The following is a 27,529-nucleotide window of genomic DNA, read 5'->3' on the forward strand; positions in this document are numbered from 1 at the left end:
AATATTTCCACACCCCTGAGTGTGGTTATAGAAATTATAAAATCTCTTTTTTTTTTTGCAGTTTGACTTGATAGAACCCTTCTTTGAGGCAGATGGATCAAGGAAGCTCATCTTTTTCTACCAAGCTGTGAGTATTTTTAGAAGCAAATGTAGTCATTATGACCTCGCAAGCTCGTGCAATATAAAATTTTACTCGGGATAATATTCCCCAATATTCATGCAATAACCCTATATTATCCAATTGTCCATTTTACAAAATTATACAAAAATATACTAGGTACCTGAAAAACAAAATTAGATGTACAATAGTTGAAATTATAAATATATTGCAGACCAAAGACGTCAGAGACACAACAGGGAAAGAAAACAAGAAGTTGTTCATCACCCCAGGAGATGTTGAGGTAATTAGATACATATGTATATCTTGTGTGAAACCAAACTTTTCACGTTTATTTTGTGTCAGAAACCTATATTATTTCAAATTTTTTATCACAATCCAATTCAGACAGTATCAAGCTTGAATATTGTGTCCGTCCCAACTGTTCAGGGTTGGAGCTCTGCGGTTGTATCAGCTCAGCAAAGCATTTTATTGATGATTGAAACATTGTTTGGTTATATCATAATAATGACATAGTGATGGTTGAAATTGAATGTGTATATTTTCATATAAAAATATGCCAGTCTAGTCTTTTTTCAAACATATACTTTTAAGTCTTTTGTTTTGGCACTTGAACTTAATTGCTTATCTCCCACACCTGTATAGTGTCTGGCATTCTTTGAATTTGAATTTTGAGAGAGAAAAAAAAATATTGTTTTTAATGTTTGTTGAATATAAAAAAGAAGATGTTGTATGATTGCCAATGAGAAAACTCTTCACAAGAGACCAAATGACATAGAAATTAACAACTATAGTTGACTGTATGGTCTATAAATTCATTAACGGACACTATTGTAGATCTTATTTCCGCAAACACTATGGACAAACAACTGACTAGTGACTAATTCAGAAATTCAATTCCTTTCTTGTAAATTAATTTTTTAAGTCTAAGACTCTTTATAAACAATTTCTGGACCAACCGAATCAATGAATTTCTAAAAACTGAGATGATTTTTTTCATTGCTCAATTTGAAAATGTAGCATTTTTTAGGTGGCAGATTGTTTGTTTGTTATAATTACAATAAGGATATTGAGTGTTTTATGATTTCTCTATATTTTAAAAATCATTTTTCGAGTTGTGAATTGGCACTTTAAAAGTTAACCATTTGGTTTGAGTGTTGAATTTAATTATTAATTTTAATAAGTATACTGATAATAATTCATATTGACATCGTTCTTATCTGTTGAATAAAGATATGCTATAATGCAGTCCGTGATAAATTTTATACATCCTGTTCATTTTAAGACGTTTTTATATTTGTTGTCAAAACACTTTTCATGTTATTTAAAAAGACGGGTGTTATCAATTGAGAATTCATTCAAAATGAATTGATTTTAAATCTTTTTATCTAGAACAGCTTATAGACAGACTAAAATCAGTTTTAATATCTGTACAAATCTTTTGTGAATATTTGTTGGCCATTTAAGTACTTTTATTTAGTAAATGCTGTTCTGTCAAAACACCAGCTTTTCTAACACGACAATTATTGGATTGTTAATTGATTTTCTTTTATAAAGGGCATTAATTTGTTACAATCTAGGACTATTTAATCAAGGTGTCATTGAAAGAGATGAAGAAAAACTAGACCATTGGTTATTTTAAAGGGTGTATTTGGTTAAATACATTGATTTCTCAAAAGTTTCTATAGAGATGCCTGATTACCGATAATAAACTGCTCATAAATTCACTCATTATTAAAGACTTTATTAGTCAAGTTATGTTGTATTTTCGCTCTACTATATTTAATGTTCTGTAATTAGATGGTTAATGTTGGTTTAAGTTTGATATTTAATTTAAAGCAACCCACTTACTTTATAGTATTTCAATGAAAAACAGTGGTCTATAATTTTGCATTGTTAGAAGAATCAACTGCTGTTTATTTATCGTGATTTATCCAATAGTATTGTTAAAATCTTTTTTTCAAACATGATTTTTTAATAAAGATGAATACAAAGTATCTATTCTTTAAAAAAAATATATCATGTTGATGTTTGTTTGTTTATGTACTATACTTTGCTATTAGGCAGTCTTCACGACGAGTGGCAGCCCAGGCTGGTAAAGTTGTTCTCGGGCCTGTAAAAATCAGACCTACAGGCCAACAGAATCTAACTAAAAATTTTCAAAAATTGAGCTGTGGGCCTGTAGATTTAGCAGTTCAGCGTGATTATGAAGGGACATTCTTCTCTAGTGTCCCACTCACCCGTAGGTTTTGAATGTTTGATAGAGTTTATTGGGTTATCTCTCAAAATAGCTTCTTAAAATCAGGCTACAAGTCACATGTTTCTGATAAAATAAGGAATATTATTGATATATAAAGTTGCCTTTTTGAATAAATCTTCCAAATGTTTGATAGTCAGAACAACTTAGCCTAGGACATTAATTACACCCTACCTGACTTTTATTTTAAAAGAAAGGAAATATTAATGAGATAATCAACGTCAACATGCAAATAGACCGATACCGATTACATAAAATCAATAATGACCCAAGTAATAAATTGATTAAGATACAGATTTACAAATACTTGTTCAATATTTTATGTGAGAACCAATTAATTCCTTAAGAAAATCGTTTTAGATTAAATATCTTTTGTATTTCTATTTTTTACACTACGTCTCGTTTGCAGTTTTGAACTGTTTACTTAAGACCTACTTTAGATATCAGACGGTATATGTTATATACTGCTGAGCTTTCTTTAAACAAGTACAAGTTTTAATGAGGTGGAATAAGGCTAACATGCCTAAATTTTCTTTACAAAATTATTCCTTTGTACTAGATGACATAATACGCATGAACACCTATAAATAAATCTTATAAACATAGCAACCAGAACCTAGGAGAGGATATAAGGTTCTGTGGTTTCGAAAAGTAAAATATTGAATAATTTATTAATAAAACACATACTTGAATGGGTATATGTTCATCTTTCGTAGCAACAAAAGTGTAAAAGACCATCTTGCTTCATGCTTAAAAATGTTTTGTTTCAAACACCAGTTTTCGTAAGTTTTAAAACTGAATTGAAAGGTTACTTAACTAAAATTCCTCAAGAATATATCAATTGAGATTTAACTTTGTTTTTATAATAGCCACATTTTTTCATCTGATTACCATGGTGACAAACCTGTTGTATAAGCAGGGTGTCACATTCAAATGATTTGCTTTAAAAAAAAAATGAAAAGTCCAGGATCCGTTTGTTTTCAAGCAAAGTCCTGCTTAAGAAAGTCATAGATCATGTAAAAAGCATCACTTTAAAGGATGGGAGGTCAAAGCCTTTTGTAATTCAAACATCAAAGGTTCTGGCCTACCCAAGAAAAATATATCTGGATCTCAGAACCATAGTCATTTGAAACTCATTATAAATAACCCATTTACTCAATCTCTCATACCCTTAAATAGCCCTGCTTAAGGAATAATATTCCTTTTTCACATTTGAATTTACAAATAGACGAGCAGTAAAATATAATATGCCAACGAAACAACATATTGACTTTAATTCATTTGTAAGATTCAATTGAGAGTGACTGATTACTTTTTCATTAAATAGAAAATTTATCAGATATTATTAAATAAAGAAAAGAATATATTGATTAGGAATTTGATGTCTAAAATTTAATCAAGGGGTATTAGGAATAGAAATGATAGCAAATTGATTAGTTGTGACCTTGAAAAATCAAGATGTTATTTTGAATAAATATTTAGTTTAAATTTTATAACACAAATATGATGTAGACATGTTGACCAATATGAGGGGATAGATTCTTTTTTATCATATTCCTTGCCATTTTTATTTCATATTTTAATTTTTAATGTGTAATGTTTATAATTGATTTAAATGAAAACATTGTAAAAAACAGAATCAAAATCTTCCCTTCCCCCATATTTTACAAAAAGAGGTTAAGAATCTGTTTATCTAATGTAGCCTCAAGGTAGTTGAACTGAATATACATGTCGTGTGTACATACTAACAGAGCAATATGCATTTATACAGAAGGTTTTAACACATTAAGCAAGAGTAAGAAATAAACATTTTTTTTTTGTTTTACAGGGTTTACATGGAGTATGCTGTTACTTCCTTAGAACAACACCAAAAGCTATAACAGTCCAAAATATTGCAAATGAAGTGAATTTTGGAGTGCTCAACTGTTCCAATGGCAAAGTATTGAAAGGATTTGAAGGATATCTTTCCAAGATAGTCCTACCATCTCTCAAATCATTAGAGGTATATATAAGTCTTAGTATCACCAACGCACTTAATAACCTAATACAGCAACCCCTATAACTTTTAAATTTAAATTTCGTAAGTTCTCGGTCCTCTGTTACTGTGAATGATAAAACCTTGCAGTCATTCCAAAATCTAAAATGCTGAACTCTGCAGAAAATCCATACTCATGATTCCTTTTTATTAGACTAAATGTCCATTTAAAATCAGAAGACTTGGGATAGCATTTATAAGAGTCAAGAAAAAAAATTATAGCTAATCAGCAGCAAAAGTTTTACAGTAACCGTAATGAACTTGAAGAAGTTGATGCTGTGACAAGTATGTAAAATTTTATATATATGTTACTGTAAAAGATTATTTTTTTCAGCAATGGGGAAATGTTTCTGTGGAGAATGATAAAAATCCCCAAATTGATGAATTTTTGGAACATCTTGAAATGTTCATCACCAACCTACTCTCAGCTGTTGACAACATGGAAGGGCAGGTAACTCTAGCAGAGAATGGAGTTGGTCCACAAATTGATGGTCTGTCATCACCAACAGACTATCAAGCTGCAGGTAGGTTTCTTTTATGATAATTGCTATTATTTCATGGACCTGTGAAGAAAAATGATTAAGATTCATCATTCCGTAAAGTATAGTTCATTTTATTCATCATCAAGCAATTGATTGACATTTTGTGAATAAGATAAATTTGGGGGGAAAATGGCTAAGGAACAAATAAAACATGAATATAAAACCTGTCTAACATTTGAACTTGACTTTTGAATTGGAAAACTTATCTCTGTGAAATTTAGCCATTCTACAGTATAAGTCTTCCTTATTACTAAAAGACCATTTAATCATAAGAAGATATATTCAGAAGAAAATTTGTATAGACTGCACTACTTAAAATATGAAATTTATCTTACTTTTGTATCTTGATCATTTGTGAGTGACCATGAACTTGCGTTTCATTTAAAAATAATAATACAGTTTATTCATTTTAATTTACAGCTTCAAACTCTGATTTCTTAGAAAAATTAGAAAACTTGCTGCAGACGTGGTCCAAGCAGATTGAACAAGTGTTAGCTGAGAGTGAACAGATGAGGAGGGAAGCTGATGATATTGGACCCACTGCTGAATTAGCTTACTGGAAGAGCCGAATGGCAAAATTTAACAAGTATGATGCAGATAATTGTTTTACTGTAGATTCATATGCAGATAATTGTTTTACTGTAGATTCATTATTATTTGTTGGATACCAATTTTCCATTTTTCGTTGATTTAGTGTTTACCTGGGAACCACAAATTTCTATGTCCAACAAATTACAAATATTATATAAAAATGTATGCAAGCTTTGGCAAAACCACAACAGGAAATATCTATGAAAATGAATGTTTTTCTTTATCCATGAAAATTTGTACGCATGAAAATGATTGAATCCACAGTATATTGCCATGAATAATCAATGAAAGTTTTTTGACCAGTCACTTTATAATACTAAAATTCAGACAATTGATGGATTCCCTTTAAACTTATTACTTGTTTAGTGCCAATAGATCAATAAATAAATTCAAATAGCTTTGTGAAAATTCTGTAGCTATCACAACCCATTAAAAGTAGATAATACTATTCTTGTATGAGTAATTTTAGTGAAAAAGAGATAATTATTTATAACAATTTCTTGACCTTGGCTTTAATGCTTGTCATTGAAGTGCCAATCTGCCTAATAATCAAACATTGATGAAAACATGACAAACAAAAACCTGCTCAAATTTACAATAGATTAAAATTGTATTATGATGAATAGAAATAATATTGAAAATAGGAAGGATAGGTCAATCAGTTTTTCTTGCTTGTTTTGAAATTCTTTAAAATTGCCTGATTCTTACAAGTTAGAAAGACTGGCACAATTAAAAATATAATTGCAGCATCAAAATATCCTTTTTAGTATAACAAAATTGTATTTTCTTTATTTATGGATGTAATAAGTACTCATGTTATTTTAACAGTTTACTGGAACAAATGAAGAGTCCACGAGTTAGAGCAGTTGTCAGTGTATTACTTGTATCAAAGTCAAAATCACTTAAAACATGGAAAGAACTGGTAAGTGCTTTATATCTTCTAAAAAAATACATACAAACAAGTTTTGTCAATCATTCTTAGCTTGAGTACTGTGTAGACCTCTATTCCTTGTAGTTTTAAAGTTGAGAAAGCAGAACCAATATATATCATGTATATTGAAAAAATTAAATTTTCCTTAAAAGATAAAGTTTTACATAAAAATCTTCAATCTTCAATTAAGTAATAAAGTTCAATTACAAATATACCAATTTCAGTCTTACTGTCTAAATCTTATTTTTAGATGACCTTCTTGATGAAAGTAAAAGATATTTAGATTAATACCTATATCAAAAGTATTATATTGTAAAAAAGAATCGGATCAGAGATCTATTTTCATAACTAGATTCAAAATGTTCAGTCTTTTTCATGTTGGTAGTATGAAAAATAAAGTATGTAAAACAAGTAAAATTCAGAGTTTAGTATGACGTCCATTATCACTGAACTAGTGTACATATTTGTTTAGGAGCCAGCTGAAGGACAACTCCAGGTGCGGGAGTTTCTGGCTACATAGAAGACCCATTGGTGGCCTTCGGCTGTTGTCTGCTCTATGGTCGGGTTATTGTCCCTTTGACACATTCCCCATTTCCATTCTCAATTTTAAACTTTAATTTCAGGATGGTCAGATTACTGATGCTGCCAACGAGGCCAAAGACAATGTCAAATATCTATATACCTTAGATAAATTCTTTGGACCACTAGTAAAGTGCACACCCGTAAGTATAGACTTTATAGAATTTAATTTAAATTCAAAGTACTACATATATGTATATGTATAAGTCTTAAGATTAATGCAATCATACTAATATAAGATGGTAATATACTAAGAGGGTGTTATGAAATCGTATTGAAAAATATTTATGCTGAAGAAATATCCTTAAGTGTTAGTATATGTATGTGTATCTGTAGATAGAAAGGTAATTGCTTACTTAACAGTGTATCAAAATGTACCTGATGACTTTAAATTGGTACCTAACACTACAGGGAGATAACTCTGTAAAGTCAGCTAAACGTTTTAATTACGTTGTGTTGTAAAAGAAATATTAAACTTCTAAATGATCAAAATTAGTGTTGGTCAAACTGCTATATAACCAGTGTAATTTTTCTGACAAAACGGTTGGTTCAAAGTTTTTGAAATTTTTATATTTTTGTTAAAGGGTCAAAGTAAATACTTTAACAAAATTTTATGAAAATTAAACGAGCCAAATTAATTTTAGTTAAAGTGTTGGGTACCACCTTAAATAAAATATTATGAAAAATAATCCATTTATTCTGAATGGCTCAGATTTAGATCATTTAACGAGCTTGCATATATCAACCTCAAAGGTATAAAGTCCAATTTGCATTTAATGAAAATATTTGGGAGACATTCTACAGGCCAGCAAGTGAACAAATGGATATTTTTTTATTTTCAGTCCTCTATGGTAGAACATATTCCAAGTCTGATGAATGCTATTAGAATGATATACAGTATCTCACAGTATTACAACACCTCAGAAAGAATGACCTCTCTCTTTGTCAAGGTCACAAATCAGATGATCACAACCTGCAAAAAGTATATCCTTCATGATGTGACTAGAATCTGGGAAATTCCAAGGTATAGTATATCTACTTACCATCATGAATTTTTACTAAAGAAAGTTAAAGATACTAACTAAAGAGACTATCAAACACACAAATGAAGACACTAATAATTTAATAAATTAATGGCAAAAATGTTAAAAAAAAAATAAATAAAAAAAGGACAACTTGTCTACAAATAACTAAACCTAAAGACTTAGCAACATGATTATTTTAAATCATGTTGCTAAGTCTTTTAGAGGGTTAACTCTGGTGCTATCAAGTATTATTAAATTTCTATTGATTATGGTAAAAAGTAGAAAAGTAAAATTTGCTAAAATTTCAGTTTCTATTGAAAAGTTGTTTTTTTGCCTCACTGTCATATCTAAAGCAATCACCTTTGGTATTTCATTTCAGCTCTTGCAGTTTCATTACAGAATGAAACCTTCTGAGATGTTATACAATGTTGACTATACAAAACATGCTAACCTTACAGGAACTAAATATTTAGTCATTTTAGAACATTAGAATTGAAGGTATCTTCATGCAAAATATAAAAGCTCATGACTAATATAAAGGAATTAAGTCCACAACATGTATTTCCTATTTAGTTCACCCATCATTAGGGTTAGATTTAGAGACTTATTAATGTGTTGTATTATTCATTACAGACCAGTCGTCCTACAGAGATTAAATGAATGTAATCAGCTGAATGAAGAATACCAGAAACAGTTCCAAAAGACCAAGGAAAAACTGAGACTTAATCCCAATGAGAGACAGTTTGAATTCAGGTATATTTGAACAAAGTTATGTTTTAATGAAAAAAAATATACATACATAGGAAAAAACCAGCTGCAGTATATGTTTCTTATTTTTAAGGAGAGAACTAAAATTTTGGACCAGAAACTAGCTAAATTACTATTCTGCAGTATGAAAATAACTCTTTAAAATATTTTTTTTGCACACAGAACAAATTGACATGTGTTATGCCAGACCAATTTTGTACTTCAAATTTTAAAAGAAGTCCCTTTTATTCCCCAATATAATAAATCATGGCACAGCCCATATGTTTATGCAGTTCATGCTTTAACATTAAATTATTATGTGTTTACAGTGAGAACTACATATTTGGAAAGTTTGACACTTTTTGCCGTCGTTTGGAGAGGATTGCCGACATGATAAATACAATGGAGGTGTTCTCAGGTCTGGGTGAAATCAAGATAGAAGGAGTTGATATCATTGCTAACAAGTATAAAACTATTGTTGATGCTACCAAGAAAAAGAACTACAATCTCTTAGATCACAGGAAAGGAGATGTAAGTTTATCAACTTTTACTTTTTACTGTCTGTCCCATGAATATTTTTCGGCGCATCTTTCTCAGGAACTACATTACAAGGATTTCTGAAATTTGGTTTTAGGGTTTGTATAAGTCAACTATACAGTGTGATGCATTTTCATATTTATCACTCAACATTATCAGTGAGCAGTAGCTAGTAGTTTCACTTGTTCCATCTCCTGATGATATTGCAGATTTATTATTATTTTTCGGCTTACACCAATTTTTACTGATTTTGATAAATCATAAGAATTTAGATGTTAAACAAAGAACAAATTTTCTGTAGTATGCTGTCTTTGGCAAAACAGAAAATGAATTATCAAAAAAGATGCAATTTTTCCTCAATCCAAGAAAATTGAAACCCATGAAAATATAAATGAATTCATAGTAACACCTACATAAGGATAAATATTGTTGTTGTGGCATTTGTTTTCAACAAATATACAAATCAGAAAAAATATTAGTAGAATGATTGTTCTATATGTATTCAAATGATTGAAGATCTGCTATTTAGATCAGTCTCCTCTTCCTAAGAAATTTTAATAAATTATAGGCACATAGAAAGCAAGAAAAATTAAAATAGCAAAAAAATTTCCAAGGTATATAGTATTCTTATTTTGTTAAAATATTTGATTTCAGTTTGACTCTGACTACCTTGAGTTCAGATCCCAGATTGAGACTTTAAGACAGATGATACAAAACTTCATGGATACTTGGTTCTCCAGGTCACTAACGGTAAGTTATGGTTTTTAAAGAAAATATATTTAAAAGACTTTTTTTCTTTTGATTCTGTCATGATAAGATATTTGAGAGGTTGATCTACTCCTTTTATCTACTTTTTAGCAGATTTGTCTTTTACTATTTCTTTTTTTTCTACTACAATAAGTTTTCGCTTTGTTTGTAGCAAATGACTATTTTCAAGTGTTTGTTGAACACAATTTTACAACAGAGTACAGGTTTTATAATAAATATAGTCCGTTCCATGAACAAATAAAGCATATACCAATGTGAAGAATGAATGTTTATTTATATCATCGTCCTGAACATGCATGAAATATTTCCCACTGGATGATAAGAAACCAACAATAAATCAATCAATCATTTATTTATTTATATCATTTTATAGACTGAAAAAGCTGTAGAACTTCTGAACAAGTTTGAGAACATTGGAGGAGCTAATCTAGACATGAATGAAAAATACATGAAAGTTTTAATGAACTATGGCAAAGATTTGGAATCGATCAGAAAATCGTATCAGAAATGTAAACAAGAACCTCCAATACCCAGGAATCTGCCACCTGTAGCTGGACGTATTGCCTGGTCTAGACAACTCTACCGTAAAATTGAACACCCAATGAGAGTGTTCAAAACCAAACCAGAATTGTTGAAGGTAGGTCGTAACATTTTTTTCAAAATATAAGTTTTGTTTTTGAAATATAAAAATACTCTATCTACAAGTCTAATCTGTTTCCATTAATTTATTTTTTATAACTTTGTGAAGAAGAATATCACTGTATATAATAAAAAAAAAATAAGATTTCATATTAAGTGTGTCATTATGAATCAAATCAGAACATTTTTATTTATGGTATCTTTCGATTTGTTTGATATTTTACACTTATTATTGTATTTATTTACTGAACATTTGATATATTTTGTAGCACCCTGAAGCTAAGAAGATTGTACGTAATTACAACAAGATGGCCAGTGTACTTCTAGAGTATGAGGTAGGTTATCCAAAAAATTACTTCTTTCCCAATTTTTCAATGTTATTGTCCACTAACTTGTAATGAATGTACAATGAGGTTGAAGTTTGATTCTTGATTCTGTCATTAACATAAATGGCTATATTTACTTATCATTAACCCTTTCCTCCATAATGACACTTTTTGACGCCGGTGTAGCACCTTACTTGAAACGCTTTGACTACGAAACATCGGCATTAGACTTAATAAAATATATATTCAATATGTAAAGATATTCATACGAATATCCTACTTAAATTTATTTGATGAAATATTTGTTTTTTTCGCAATGTATTACACAAAAATGTAATACTTTCAAGCATATTTTCAGCATTTCATTTAAAGATCCTATGCGAATCAAGTATGCCAAAAAAAATATTCATTAATGAAAGGGTTAAAGCAATAACTGATAACCTGTTAATCTGTGAGTTATAGACTTCAGTGTGCTCTAGTATTATCAGTAAAACTAATCACAAAATCATAAAATTCAACACACCAAATTTAGGTGAAATTTGATAAATTATGAATTAAACCTTAATATATCTATAGTACTATGATAATATTTTGTATAAAATTAAAGCTTAGTTTGAAATCTTTGGATTTTGTGCTTCAAATATCCATCTAACTTTTATATTATACAAAGCTTTTAAAAATGCTGTAAGAAAGAAATATTTATTTTTTAGAATGAATGAATTAATAAATTTTGATGCTTTTCATTTCAGATGTTATACCACCGAGGTTGGTGTCGTGCTGTAGAGGCTGCTAAAGGAGGACTTGCAGCAGCATTATTGGTTAAAAACCCAGACACAGGAGATTTATATGTCAACTTTGACATCCAGATCATGGAATTGATTCAAGAATCAAAATGTTTGGCAGCATTAAATCTAGAAATACCTGTCACTGCCAAAAATCTCATGGTTAAGGAAGAAGAAATAAAAACTAATCATGTTTCGTAAGTAAATCTGTCTCGCTTCTTTTTTTCAAGCTTTTCAACTCTAATCATACAGTCAGTATGAATAGGTTTAACTCTATATTGAGTCTGTTTAAAAAAAAAATGAAATTTTAAAAAGTAGTTGAGCAAGTTTAATTTATAAATACTGTGATAATTAAACCTATTGGGAAAGAGGGGAATGATTCCACTATGGTAGTTCAAACAAATTATAACAAATTCAGACAAAAACTGGAAAAAAAACAATCTATATGTGGGGAGAAAGAGAAGAAAAGAAACCAGTTTTGAAATACATAAATGGATATATACAATAAATGTGCTTGAGCCATATAAAAATAACATTTATTAATAATTATTCATCTTGATGTTCATTTACTCTTATGTCATTTTTTCATTTGAATGTAAAAAGCATCTAAACTTGGTTAAAGCCATGTGGATGAGTCAAATTTATTCAATGTATGTTTTGACTGATTTTTTTATTCAGATTGAATGAGATGCTGTCAGAATATCAGAGGATTGTAGCAGAAATTCCACAAGTCTTACTTCCACTGATGAAACCATTCACAGACAAAGTTGGAGATGCTTTACTTCCAGGAGTTATGTCCCTTTCTTGGTCATCTCTCAACATTGACGGATGTAAGCTATAATTATTTTTTTGTGTGTTTTATTCCTATAAATGTTTACTTGATTCTAGTTTGAAACATAAGTTATCTGTATCATGAAAAAAAAGTTATTAGAAAATTGTTGGTTTAATCTGAGATGTTATAAAAACGAAATAAATAATTACTTTTTAGCTCACCTGGCCTAAAAGGCCATGTGAGCTTTTCTCATCACTTGGCGTCCGTCGTCGTCGTCGACGTCGTCTGTTGTCGTTAACAATTTTTCAAACATCTTCTCCTCTGAAACTACTGAATGGATTTGAATGAAACTTAACATGATTGTTCCTTAGTATATCCTGCACAAAATGTGCGCTTCGATTTTTGATCCGTCAAAAAACATGGCCGCCGTTACTTAAAATAGAACATAGGGGTCAAATGCAGTTTTTGGCTTATATCTCAAAAACGAAAGCATTTAGAGCAAATCTGACATGGGGTAAAAATGTTCATTAGGTCAAGATCTATCAGCCCTGAAATTTTCAGATGAATCAAACAAACCATTGTTGGGTTGCTGCCACTTAATTGGTAATTTTAAGGAAATTTTGCAGTTTTTGGTCATTATCTTGAATATTATTATAGATAAAGATAAACTGTAAACAGCAAAAAAGATCAGCAAAGTAAGATCTACAAATAAGTTAATATGACCAAAATTGTCAATTGACCCCTTAAGGGGTTATTGTCCTTTAATGACAATTTTTCACAATTTGTTCATCATATTTGCCAACTTTAAAAAATCTTCTCCTCTGAAACTACTGAATGGATTTGGTTAAAACTTAGCATGATTGTTCCTTAGATTATCCTGCACAAAGTGTGTGCTTTGATTTTTGATCCGTCAAAAAACATGGCCGCCGTTACTTAAAATAGAACATAGGGGTCAAATGCAGTTTTTGGCTTATATCTCAAAAACAAAAGCATTTAGAGCAAATCTGACAGGAGTAAAAATGTTCATTAGGTCAAGATCTATCAGCCCTGAAATTTTCAGATGAATCAAACAAACCATTGTTGGGTTGCTGCCACTTAATTGGTAATTTTAAGGAAATTTTGCAGTTTTTGGTCATTATCTTGAATATTATTATAGATAAAGATAAACTGTAAACAGCAAAAAAGATCAGCAAAGTAAGATCTACAAATAAGTCAATTTGACCAAAATTGTCAATTGACCCCTTAAGGGGTTATTGTCCTTTAATAACAATTTTTCACAATTTGTTCATCATATTTGCTAACTTTAAAAAATCTTCTCCTCTGAAACTACTGAATGGATTTGGTTAAAACTTAGCATGGTTGTTCCTTAGATTATCCTGCACAAAGTGTGTGCTTTGATTTTTGATCCGTCAAAAAACATGGCCGCCGTTACTTAAAATAGAACATAGGGGTCAAATGCAGTTTTTGGCTTATATCTCAAAAACGAAAGCATTAAGAGCAAATCTGACATGGAGTAAAAATGTTCATTAGGTCAATATCTATCAGCCGTGAAATTTTCAGATGAATCAAACATCCAATTGTTGGGTTGCTGCCACTTAATTGGTAATTTTAAGGAAATTTTGCAGTTTTTGGTCATTATCTTGAATATTATTATAGATAAAGATAAACTGTTAACAGCAAATATGATCAGCAAAGTAAGATCTACAAATAAGTCAATTTGACCAAAATTGTCAATTGACCTCTTTAGGAGTTATTGCCCTTTAAAGACTTTTTTCACAATTTGTTCACCATGTTGACTTACTTTAAAAAATCTTCTCTTATGAAACTGCTGTATCAATTTCAGCCAAACTTAGGCTAAATGAGTTTCAGAGTTTCAGAGTATCTAGTATAAATTTTATATTTCATTTCCTTGTATGTCAAGAAACATAGCTCCTATGGCTAAAATAGAACATAGGAGAAAATGATTTTTTTTTGCTTTTGAAGAAAATAGGACGATTCAAAGAACATTTAAATAAATTGAAAAGCCAAAATAATCATTGATGAGAGATTAAACCAAAAAAATTCAGGTGAGCGATTCAGGCTCTTGAGAGCCTCTTGTTGAGAATCTCAAACTAATGGTTTTAGTATAAACATTGATTATCATGAAATAGATACAAAACCCCTTATACAATATGTATTCCCGTAATTACAGTCCAGAATGTTGTATACATTGTGCTTATATAAATCTGTCTTCATAAATACTTGATTTTAAAAAAGACATGAAAAGGCTGAAATGAATGTCATAAATGCTTGCTTTCCTTTGAAAACATTCTTAAAGTGACTACCTTTAAATGATGTCTTTTTTATTCTAGATATTGACAATGTATACAAACAAATGACCGATCTAGAAAAATTATCAAAGACAGTTAAGGATATTTTGGACTGTCGAGTAGAAGCTGTTTTACATGATATGTCCGTGACTGCTTTGTGCGATCTCCCAGAGGATGAGGCTATCACTGCAGATACATTCCTAGAACTGACCACAAATGTAGTAGATCAGGCTTCAGTTCAGCTAGCTGGGTGAGTAAAGTAGATTAAATGTCGGAGAAAATTAACAGAAAATAGGAAGAGAAACCAATACCTTCCCCTTTCAGATAATAAGAGATAAAAGTAAAACATAAAATAAACATGTCCATTATAAATCCTTCAACAAAGTAAAACACACTAAAAATATCTAAATAGTGAAGTCTTAATCAGTACTGTTAATTCAGAAATTATTGTGAGGTATTAATAATGCCAATAATTGGATTGAGTATTGCACTAGTAAAGAACTTACATTGTATATTGTGAAATTCGCTACGTGCATCTGCATGCAGATTTCCCAAAATTGCAACAGTTAAATTTTTGTCCATTCTTCAAATAACATAATAATAAGTGCATGCAATAGTTTCTTAATTGACATGTTTAAGAGTAATAATGTGAGCATCGTTTTGCATAGATGCTTTTGTCAGTTTTTGATTTAGTAACTGCATAATGAGTTTGATACTATGTTCAGTGCTTTAAATAATTACATGTGTTTTTCAGACAAAGTAAACTAGTAGAGATAGCTGTATATGACATAGTTGATACATTGAAGAATAACTTGCCTGAGGCTCAACAAGTTAACTTATCACCTGATGTAGGATATGCTTGTACCATGCCGGACACCAAGAACAAGAAACAAAGATGTCAGGAATGTCAGCCTTGTTGTTACTATTCTCTACTGAATTATTTCACACAGAGGAACTCGGAAGCTCTTGTTAAATGTATGTATAACATGGAAGGAATCCCCCACATGCATTACCAATTATTTTTCTTATTTTAAACAGTGAACTCGGATGCTCTTGTCAAACGTATGTATTCTATAAAGCCTCTACACAAATTACAAAACTTTTCATAAGGTGGTACCCAACACCTTCTCTAAATTGATTCGGCTCGTTTAATTTTCATAAAATTTTGACAAAGTATTTACTTTGACCCTTTGACAAAAATATGAAAATTTCAAAAAATTTGAACCAACCAATTTATCAGAAAAATTACACTGGTTATATAGCAGTTTGACAAACACTAATTTTGATCATTGAAAAGCTTAATATTCCCTTAACAACACAACGTAATTAAAACGTTTAGCTGATTTTACAGAGTTATCTCCCTGTAGTGTTAGGTACCACCTTAATTTGCTTGATGGAAAGATTTTCCTGAAATATACATAATATTATACCCTGAACAAAGATCCAATAGTTTTCATCAATTATTTTGTGGAAGTAAGTTTTCCCAGAAAATAATGAAGCTAGGGTACTAATAAAGATGGATTAATTAATTGTTGCTTGCTTAACCTCTTAAACCAATTATTTCTTGCATTCTCATCAAAAGAAATTGCATAACTGATAAGTTTACATTCTGTAAATAAATAATTGTCTGAGCGTAAAAAGTTGTGGGTAAAATTATGTCACATTGATATATTTACAGGAATCTGATGTACAGTACTTGTCGTTTATTTATGTAATTTATACGTGTTTCTCGTTTTTTTATTTTATATAGATTAGACCGTTGGTTTTCCCGTTTGAATGGTTTTACACTAGTAATTTTGGGGCCCTTTATAGCTTGTTGTTCGGTGTGAGCCAAGGCTCTGTGTTGAAGGCCCTACATTGACCTATAATGGTTTACTTTTTTTAAATTGTTATTTGGATGGAGAGTTGTCTCATTGGCACTCACACCACATCTTCCTATATCTATGTATATTCAACTTTTAGTTTACTACTGACGGCCTCCTTAAGACGCGGCAAAAACAATACTTTACACAATCATATATATAATTACTTACTTATTTCTTAGGTACAAGACTCTCGTTAGATGCCATCAAAAGGAGACTACAAGTTTCTAACAAATACAGTAAGGATTTCCAGGATAGTGCCAAACCACCACTATTCTCTGCTGACATCACTCTAGCCATACCTAACGTAGTGATCAAACCAAGCTTGGACGATCTACAATCCTCCCTCAATAAAGCTGTCCAAATCATTCTCAAGGCTTCACAGGACATCCCACAATGGAGTCACATGGTTCTCCACCAAAAACAGCAGCAGAAGGTAGCTTAATTTTGATTGGCTGATAATTTTATCATTTTTGTGTGTGTGCTGTTGTATTTAACCTTGCTCAGTCATACCTCTGATCATTTCTGTAGGACTTTATACCCATATTAAACCACTGTTTAGCTGAAAATATTTTTCTAGATGTTATTTGCATAAATTTTATCATTCTTTACTTTTGACATTTCTCCTGCTTTTAAATATTTGTTTGCAACTGAACATTCATTAAGTTAATACTTTTGTATACAAGAATTGCAGCACAAAATCAATTTGAAATGTATTAGATGTGTATTATTTCGATGTCATTATTCACATATTGCCACTGTTAGTTTCTCTTTCTTCATACCTTTAGTAAGGAAAACATCTTGATATCGTCATATTTATGTGTTCTTTACTTCAAATATTGAAACCATGCTTATATAGATATCCTTCAAAAGTTATGTCCTATTGCAAACTCTGTGGTTTAGGCAAAAGTTTTGGCAAATTTTTATGTCATTTTCTTGATGCACAAACCAACTTCCTCTTGTAAGGGGAATAACACTTGAAAAGGAGAAAGAAAAATGTTTATATAAAACAGAAAATTAAGTTTTGTGCAAATTTTAGGAAACATGGATGTTAGATTTCTCTTGACCAACAAATTGATAGGTACAAAAACTATGAGAAATTAGATTAGTACATAATTATGAGCATGTCATTATAGTCAAATGATAGATTCAGTAAAACTGCTTCACTATTCAAATTAGTCCTGTTCCACTATTTTTAAACTAGTATAATTTTATTCGTACAAGGTCATACTTGTATCACAGTAGTTAAGATATACCTACGCTGTGTGTCAGTAGATTGTAAACAACAGTAGATTGTAAACAACAGTAGTTGCTTGGAATTTATTAAAGCTTAGGTTGGTCTTTGTGAAAGCTTTCATTTCAGCCAAAATTAACATGCTCATAATTACTGATTTATTTAAAAACATTAGCCTTATTTAGTTTTATGTATGTCACATATTTTGTAAATTTAGTATGAATTATTAGGTTACTTCTTCACATACAATCTAATGAAAAAGAAATGCTATTGTTCATTTATTTCATTCCATATAGCAAGCAAAAGAAGTGAAGGTATCACAAAGTTGATGTCCAATGTTTTATTTACATAAATTATGCTGTGCTTTAATCCTTTCTGGGTGACAACCAAAAAAAAGTTTAATAATTGGGATCTTATCTCAAATAAACCATGTTCCATATTTTCAGCTGTTAAAAGAAAATCATTTTCCTACATTAAAAAGCTATGTCATAAAGAAATTCTCAGGGTTTGGTTCAGATATTTTTTTTTTCTGTACTGGTAGTTGATGTTTGGTAAACATAATAACTGTAATATGTATATTTAAAAAATTAATACATTCAAATACAGTTACACAGATAAAGACCAATTCTTTGGTACTTGAGATTTAAAGAAACACAAAAAAGTAATTCTTCTTTAAAATGGGTGTTAGCTATTGTCAAAAAATAGGACAATTGTCATTCTAAATTCAAACATTGTATACAGGGAGAACTTGTCAAAATATTATTTGAATTGTGCGAAAAAAAAAAGACAACATAACTATTAGAATTATTAATAGGGGATAAAACACTTTTAAATGAGATTTGCAAAAGAACCACATCTACTATTTTATTTGACTAAATCCTAAAATTAAAGATTCCATAAAGTAAATTACCCCCGGTAGTGATCAGCAGCTTAAAAATAGTGTATTCAGAAAGGTTTAAGTGTGAAGCATTAATGGTTCCATGTTAATTTGCTGAGATTTGGCTAATTTCCTTTAAATTGGGTCTTTTTTGCTTGGTCTACATAAACTTTGTGATAAAAAGATGTTACTTATTTATCAAAATTTTCTTGCATAAAATGCAATGAGGCATATATATGTGTGATTGGAGATTTTTCCTTTCAAATGTATATAATTGATAACAAAAAATGAACAAATACTTATGTTTGACAAATAACTTAGAAGGACAATTTTATTAGAGTTTTATCGGTATTTTGTTTGCATAAGTTTGAACTAACATAGTTGTTCATAGTTTGTGAATTGTATGATAAGTTCTACAACAAAAGCACTGAAGCAGGAAAAAAATCATAGCTTATCAGAATTATAGTTTTCAGTGGCATTGCTTTTCTTGCCCTCAAATATGACCTTCCGTATAGATCATAAATATTGAAGGATTTTTTTTTTTTCACATTTTTATGTTTATCTCGTAATTACCAAGAAATAAATCTGTCGCCAAACTTTCAAAATGGAAAATTCCAACCTGTATGATCTTAATTCATCCTACCGTTTGAAATTACTTTATGATTTCAAGGTAAGAAAAGACAACTGTGATTTTTTTAAATGTGTATGTGCTTCTGTTGTTATAGTAGATGAAAGAAGTTAAAGGTTATATGTTACAGAATTTCATTTTAACAAGTTAAAAAAAATGTAAAGAATAATGTTACATTTTAATTCTAATGTGAACATATATTCTGTACAGGTTGTGTTACTGGGTAATGAGCACACATATTAATATATCTCTTAGCGATCTTCTAGTTATGGCAGATGCTTTAATATGCATGTTGTAGACTAGACCAACTATAAATTAAAATAACTGCATATATTATTAAATTTAGTTACCACAATGGAAGTCGATACAATTGGTAATAATTTATGATTCTGATTTTCTTCAGATTATGTTTTTGGCATTAAAATATTTCCGTTTATAGTTATTCATTTTATCTTAATTTATGTTTGCATGTTTTTACAATTTATTTCATTGAAATTTATAGATTTACAATATATGACCTGATAAGAGTTTATAATTTCTTTTTTAACCAATAACAACAATTAAACAGTTTCATAACATATCTGGCAAATAAAACAAATCAATTTGTGAATATTTTGAAAATGTTTACTGTGTTCTTTTTGTCTCTTACAAAATCTTCAGCAGTGTTTTTCATGCAAAAATAAGAAGATAAAGCTTGTGTATTAATGTTTAAAACTTTAACCATTCTAGGATCTAGAGCTAGCTGCCAGTGAAGCTGGGGAAGAGGGAGCCAAGATAATGCAAACCTCTGCGGTGAAACCTCTGCACAAGATCATCAGTGATCATAAAGATGTGGTCAAGATAGTCATCCAACTTAACTCTATCATCAGTACATTTAAAATTGATGTCAACGAAGTACTGGAGAACTTTGTTAAATACTCACACCTGTGGGACAAGGTGAGATATTCGATTGTTTTCTACTCATAATTTCTTAAGTCTCCAAATAGACAGCTTTGAATTTGAGGCTCCATTTAGATTTGGCATTGGTCCTCCTAAACTGAGGTGCGAATAAGGGGGGTATATCTGCACAGAAGATCGCAATTTAAATTGCCATTTCAGGATGAATGAACAATTAAAAATTTCTTGCACTTTGATCTTTTTTCCGATTTCAAGAAACAGTGAATAATAAACCTTTTTTTACACCTGCACGTGAAATAAAAATGGCAAAACACGTTGCACAAAAATATCCCTTTTAAATCTTGTTGGTTAAGCCTTCCGTCATAAAGAAAAATGTTTTATAGTGCTTACCAGAGAAGAAGACAAATTGTCATTTATGTAATTTAACCTTATAAATATAGCATTTGTTTGAATTATTATTTTGTACATTTTAGGAGATCGATGTTACTGTTAAGGAATTCATGGATGCAAAGCCTATACTATCAGAGATTGAAGCACAAATAAAATTCTACCAGGTTTGTAACTTTTATCTTTTTCCAACTCTAAGGAGAGTGCTAAGCTCTTTGCACATTAAGAACCCTTGCAACAACTCTTTGAGGGGTGTGTAGGTGGCCTGCTGCAAGGCAACATTTCTGTCCCTATCCAGTGGCCGTCTAAATTTCCCCGACCATCATCCTGGATAGCCTCTATCACAAGACCTACCTATTGTATTTATTGTTAACTTGTTCTCGTCCTGAACATGCATGAATTATCTGCCACTGGATGTTAAGCAACCAATAATCAATCAATCAATCAATCTTTTTCCAACTCTCTTCAGGATTAGATCTTTTACATTTTTCACATTATAGAGGTTACCTTCGTGTCTTATGAATATTTCTTTAGAAATAAAAATGTTGACTGAAGGTACAATATACATGAGAGCTGTTCTTGGCTAATGTCAGGCCAATTTTACAGTAGTCTGCAAATAAATAAATTGACATGAATATAATTTAAGTATTTTTATACGCCTGACGGGACGTATTATGGTATGCAAATGTCTGGTGTCCGTCCGTCTGTCTGTCTGTCCGTCTGTCTGTCCGGCGTAAACATGTCGCACCGTTACTTGAGAACGACTTATCCAAATTTCATGAAACTTAATATAGTTGTTTCTTATAATGATCAAATGATCTGTATACTTTTTGGTGCAAATAAGATTTAAACTTTTTGAGTTACGGCACTTTGTAACTAAAACAGAGGTATGTTTTTTTTCACATGTCGCACCGTATCTCAAAAACCATTCTTGATTATTGCTTAAAACTTTACACACTTCTTAGTTATATTAATCTTAATATCTGTATACTTTTTGGTGATGATTCAAAATTTCATTTTTGAGTTATTGAGTATTTCGTAAAAAAGGGGGAGGGTTTTTTTTACATGTCGCGCTGTATCTCAAAAACGATTTATGATTATTGCTTAAAACTTTACACACTTCTTTGTTATATTAATCTTAAGATCTGTATACTTTTTGGTGATGATTCAAAATTTCATTTTTGAGTTATTTAGTATTTTGTAAAAAAGGGGGAGGGTTTTTTTTTACATGTCATGCAGTATCTCAAAAACAATTTATGATTATTGCTTGAAACTTTACACACTTCTTTGTTATATTAATCTAAAGATCTAGATACTTTTTGGTGATGATTCAAAATTTTATTTTATTGATATTAGTTTTTTTTTTAAAAAAAAAAAAAAAAACAGGGCGTCTCAAAAACAATAAATGGTTATTGCTTAAAAAATTTTTCTCAGAAACTATTTATGATTATTGCATAAAACTTCCACATAAGACGTCGGGCGTAACATGCGCTCATGGCGCAGTTGTTTATTATGAATAGAAATATAAGACAAAATAAATAAATGTGCTGGCCTAGTTGTACAAATAATTTCATATCAACAGTGTTCACATTAAAAAAGAGTTTGATTATTTTGCAGAAACTTGAACAAGAGATTGAAGAAATGTTACCAAGTTATCGGGTAGGATCAGTGATGTGTGTAACTGACAAACTCAAACTTGCCTTTGTAACTGAGGCCAGGAACTGGAAAATGGCTTATTCCAAGGCACTCAATGAAAAATGTGCTCATGAAATGGACGAAATTCTTGAATTTACAGAAAACCTGACAAAGAAATTGTCACGTCCAGTCAAAGATTTAGATGATGTCCGATCCCACATGGCATCATTGAATGAGATCAGAGAGGCTGAGATCCGCATCGACATGACAATCACACCCATAGAAGAAAGTTATGCCTTGCTGAATAAATACAATATTTTCTTCAATGATGGTAATGCTGAGAGAGTTGATACTCTGTCTTATGGATGGAAGAAACTCATTGCACAGGTAAACATAGATATAATTTGAATATACATAGCCATTATCTTGCCTCAAAGTTATAAAGTAAAAAAAAACAGTAAACACACAAGTTTTTATCATCATGCATATTTTTTTTATATTTTGAAATAAATCTCCTCTTACTGGAAGACACATTTTACATTTTTTCCTTATTACCTATTGCAGGAAAGCCTCGTTTGCCAAAAATGCTAAATTATGATGTATTCTTGTTCAGGTTAACTGCAAAAATGTGTAATCGAAAATTAAAATAAAATTCTAGACTTTGAAATTATCAATGAATGAGGGACTTACAAATAGAATATTTTAAGCCTTCCATGTGTTGATTGGAAACCAGATTTTGATATTCTGATACGATGCTCTCCATGTCTTGATTTGTTTCTATTTGATTTTAGTCTCAGCAAGTACAGAACCACCTGTTACAGATCCAACCTAAGTTTAAGGCTGACTTACTCGATGGTGTAGAGACATTTAAGAAAGACTCAGATGAATATGTCATGGACTATGATGACAAGTAAGTGCCACCACTCAATTTTATTTTTTGCATAAGGCCACACTATTAAAGATTTTAGTTTCTTTCATTGAATCGATTAAAATTCTAGAATAAAAGATATGACAATAGGCAATTTCATCATTTGATGCAGGAAATTTACTTTCAGAATAATAATTTTGAAAACTGAAAAGAAAGAAAATTCAATTTGATTTGATCTGGAGTTCTTTTGAAATTGATTCTGCAAGAATGTAATTAATAATAGTATTATCTATAGTATTACATAGGTTTGTGATTAGAGTTTACTTCTGTCTTATTTTCAATGTGATGTTATTAGTGACACCTGCCCTTTTAAAAATCTATTTAAGATTTATTTTAAAAAAAAAAAAAATCAAATTAATTTATTTAGAAAAAAAATTAAAATTATTATTTTTTTTTTTTTGAATTGTGTGAAGCATTTTTTTATTCAAAATATTTTCTTATTTTAGAGGACCAATGGTTGCTGGTATTGCACCTAGAGAAGCCTCAGACAGACTGAACATTTACCAGGCTAAATTTGATGAATTGTGGAGGAAATATGTTACATTTTCTGGTGGTGAAGAATTATTTGGATTACCAGTTACACAATACCAAGAACTTCAACGTATCCGTAAGGAGTTGAACTTGGCTCAGAAATTGTACTCATTATACAATGTTGTATTGGAGACCGTCAATGCTTATTATGATATTGCGTGGGTTGATATTGACATTGAAAAAATCAACAATGAACTTCTAGATTTCCAAAACAAGTGAGTTTTTCGGGAAAGTAGCTGTAGAAAATGTTTACTTTAATGAAATATAAAACTCTTCTTATTGATAAATGTTCGAGAATTGCCAGATTGTATTTTAGTGGACTTAAAGAAGAAAAAATTGAATGCAAAAAAAATGAAAAACATAAAACTAAAAATATCACTGTTGCAGTTTACAGTACAAAATGACTTAAAATATTGCATAGACTATTCTAGCTTGTGTTTTGTTTGAACACTGTGTAATAAGCTAGTGGATTACAATTTATTTGATATCAGATAGCTTTTAAAAGTGGCTAAAACATTTTAATTAGGAAATACAAAATGCTAAAAATAGCTGTCTTTCAGAATAAATCAGGGGCCTCAGTAACTGAGTGGTCAAAGTAGTTATTACTGTACTCACTAGCCAGTCAACACTGAGGTTATATTTACCAACGCCTACCAGCAGATTCATTTTTGAACATCACCCTATCTTTTGATAAAAAAAAAAATAGGCCATTTAACCTATCCTCCCCATTGCCTGATAGTGCATCAACATAAAATTTATGATGAAAAAGCTCAAAACCCAACATAAAGAGAAGGAGTGTTCAAAACATAAAGCACAAAATTGTACTTCTTCAATAGATTAAACTTTTATAAAGATAATAGGGGTAAAACTATTTTGCTGATGCCATATGGAATTTGATTAAAAGATATGTTTGCAATACAGGTGTAGAAAGCTTCCAAAAGCTTTGAAGGAATGGCAAGCATTTGAAGATCTGAAGAAAACCATTGATGACTTCAATGAGACCTGTCCATTGTTAGAAATGATGGCCAACAAAGCTATGATGGGTAGACATTGGGAGAGAATTGCTCAGATCACAGGACATTCCTTTGATGTAGATGCAGATAACTTCCTCCTCAGAAATCTGATGGAAGCACCTCTCTTACAATACAAAGAAGACATTGAGGTAGGGAAAATTTGAATTTATTTCCTGCTTTCAGTGGCAGATTGTTGTTAGCACTATATGGATAATACATTTTTTTTTTTACCTACACTCAGGGGGAAAGCATTTCTTGCAAATTCAATTCAAGATGTTGATTGAGTTCATAAGCTTTGATAAAAGGGTTGACCAAGTCATAATTTTGATTGGCTCTAAAAGGAATGGAAAGTCTTAGAAATTTTGTCCTAAATCAGACCATATTTAAAATTATGATTACTAAACTAATTACTATCAAATATGGGTAAATACGGATATAAATGAATTCATAGTATATCTGCTTATATTGCATAGTGGGAATTGCATTATAGTTTAAAGGTTGTTACCCAACCATATAGTAAGATTGGCACCATGACTATTTCAGGATGTGTGTATCTCAGCTGTGAAAGAGAAGGACATTGAAGCCAAACTTAAACAAGTTGTAAATGACTGGAGTGGACAAGACTTCCAATTCTCTTCTTTCAAAACCAGAGGAGAACTTTTACTCAAAGGTATGTATAATTCTTCTCCACTTTATTATTCAAAAAAAAGTTTCAAATGCATTTTTATGCCCCATTTATGGGCATTTTGTGTTCTGGTCTGTGCATCTGTTTGTCCGTTCTTCTGTTTGTCCCGCTTCAGGTTAAAGTTTTGGTTAAAATTTTTGGTTGAGGTAGTTTTTGATGAAGTTGAAGTCCAATCAACTTGAAACTTAGTATACACGTTCCTTATGATATGATTTTTTAATTTTAATGCCAAATTAGAGTTTTTACCCCATTTTCAAGATCCACTGAACATAGAAAATGATAATGCGGATGGGGCATCTGTATACTTGGGACACATTCTTGTTATACCATTTTTAGTGAAAATATGAAATATTGAGAACACAATTAATCTGCGATTTGGAGGATTCCAGTTGCATATTTTTGATAACTATGATGGTATAATTTTGAATTTGATAGTATGCTGTAAATCAACTTTATTTTCGCAAGTGATTTATTTTTCGCGACTTTCTCAAGAAGAAAAACAATGCAAATATAAATCATTGAGAATATGTTCAACTTGGATCTTATTAAACTACATCAAGTAAATCAGAAAATTGTGAAACTAAATAGCCGTGAAATGGTCTAGAAAGGGTAAAACCTGAAATAAAGTATCCGCGATAATAAGTTGGTAAACAGTATGTTACTCATGGTCTACTTCTTTCAAATGTCAAACAATTTCAAAAGATATAAAAAGATGTTATATGAGTGCCAATGAGACAACTCTCCATCCAAGTTACAATTTGTAAAAGAAAAACCATTATAGGTCAAAGTAAATTAGTTTTTAACCAAAGGAAAAAAAAACATCTAGAGGATAACAGATAAACTTTGATGTGCATATGTGAATAATATTTTAAAATATATATTCATCTGTTGATAAATCAAAGTTTTTTCCCAATTTTAATTTCATTGTTGTTTTTATGAGATGCTTGATTGATTTGACTTGATTTCAGGTGACACAACTGGTGAGACAGTGGCCTTGATGGAAGACAGTTTAATGGTCCTTGGATCACTACTCAGTAACAGATACAATGCTCCATTCAAACCTAAGATCCAGGAATGGGTACAGAAACTCACTGGGACTACAGAAATCATTGAAAACTGGCTCATTGTACAGAATTTGTGGATCTATCTAGAGGCTGTGTTCGTTGGTGGGGATATTGCCAAACAGTTGCCACAGGTATGCACTACTTCAAAATGATATTAGACTGATAAACAAAGCCATCAGATTTTGTTTGGAGAAGACCAGTGTTTTCCATTCGGCATTTAAGCCGGGTGTGCTGACCACCTTCTTTCGAAAGCCGACCACCTTTCGATTTTAGGAGGTGGTCGGACTTTTTTTCAAAATCCAGATTTTTTTCGGTTCCGTACCGTTAAAATTTGAATACTAATCCCGCCTTGTTTTCATTGACAAAGATGGCGTCCAATCGTCAAATTTCAATGTTTTCATTTATGAATCGGGGAAAAAGAAAGGCAGATGACGATGATGATAAAGAAAATACTAGTCCAAATAAGTTTAATAAAATTGATAGTAATGTTGAAGTTGTGGAAATTGAACAAAAATCAACCAAACAACGGAAAAGACACGCAAGTGAAGACAAATATGAGCAAGACTTCAAATGACTTATAGTCACAGAGGAAGGATACTACTGTTCTGTGGGCCAAAAATACGGCACAAAAGCAAGAAACAGGACAGAAACCTGGATCGAAAGGCCTTAAATCCATGCTGATGCATAAAATAGTAAATGAAAGAAGAGATAAAAGAGATAAATTTTTGAAAAAATAAAATCAAAGAATATTTGACAATTAATATGTCTACTTCTATTTATGTTTGTTCAACTCCATTAAATGTGAATATTATACTAATCTTTATTTTTGT

At 30.6% G+C, this 27,529-nt stretch overlaps 1 protein-coding gene across 2 annotated transcripts in view; it reads left to right on the top strand.

The window, feature by feature from the left end:
- The window catches only part of LOC143047634 (dynein axonemal heavy chain 5-like), a 79,697-nt gene that overhangs the window by 12,528 nt on the left and 39,640 nt on the right, over positions 1-27,529 (top strand). For both annotated transcript variants that reach the window (XM_076220799.1, XM_076220800.1), the window contains 26 exons: positions 62-127; positions 333-401; positions 4,204-4,377; positions 4,745-4,934; positions 5,373-5,538; positions 6,372-6,465; positions 7,098-7,196; positions 7,896-8,077; positions 8,712-8,831; positions 9,155-9,356; positions 10,017-10,112; positions 10,504-10,767; positions 11,039-11,104; positions 11,845-12,074; positions 12,556-12,707; positions 15,001-15,208; positions 15,713-15,933; positions 17,003-17,256; positions 20,289-20,495; positions 20,930-21,010; positions 22,461-22,865; positions 23,270-23,388; positions 23,853-24,152; positions 24,859-25,099; positions 25,494-25,620; positions 26,604-26,830. In XM_076220799.1, the coding sequence (XP_076076914.1) occupies positions 62-127; positions 333-401; positions 4,204-4,377; positions 4,745-4,934; positions 5,373-5,538; positions 6,372-6,465; positions 7,098-7,196; positions 7,896-8,077; positions 8,712-8,831; positions 9,155-9,356; positions 10,017-10,112; positions 10,504-10,767; positions 11,039-11,104; positions 11,845-12,074; positions 12,556-12,707; positions 15,001-15,208; positions 15,713-15,933; positions 17,003-17,256; positions 20,289-20,495; positions 20,930-21,010; positions 22,461-22,865; positions 23,270-23,388; positions 23,853-24,152; positions 24,859-25,099; positions 25,494-25,620; positions 26,604-26,830 (4,560 nt within the window). The remainder of the gene's footprint in view (positions 1-61; positions 128-332; positions 402-4,203; positions 4,378-4,744; positions 4,935-5,372; positions 5,539-6,371; positions 6,466-7,097; positions 7,197-7,895; positions 8,078-8,711; positions 8,832-9,154; positions 9,357-10,016; positions 10,113-10,503; positions 10,768-11,038; positions 11,105-11,844; positions 12,075-12,555; positions 12,708-15,000; positions 15,209-15,712; positions 15,934-17,002; positions 17,257-20,288; positions 20,496-20,929; positions 21,011-22,460; positions 22,866-23,269; positions 23,389-23,852; positions 24,153-24,858; positions 25,100-25,493; positions 25,621-26,603; positions 26,831-27,529) is intronic.

The sequence above is a fragment of the Mytilus galloprovincialis genome, chromosome 10 (assembly GCF_965363235.1).
Source record: "Mytilus galloprovincialis chromosome 10, xbMytGall1.hap1.1, whole genome shotgun sequence".
Lineage (NCBI taxonomy): Eukaryota > Metazoa > Mollusca > Bivalvia > Mytilida > Mytilidae > Mytilus > Mytilus galloprovincialis.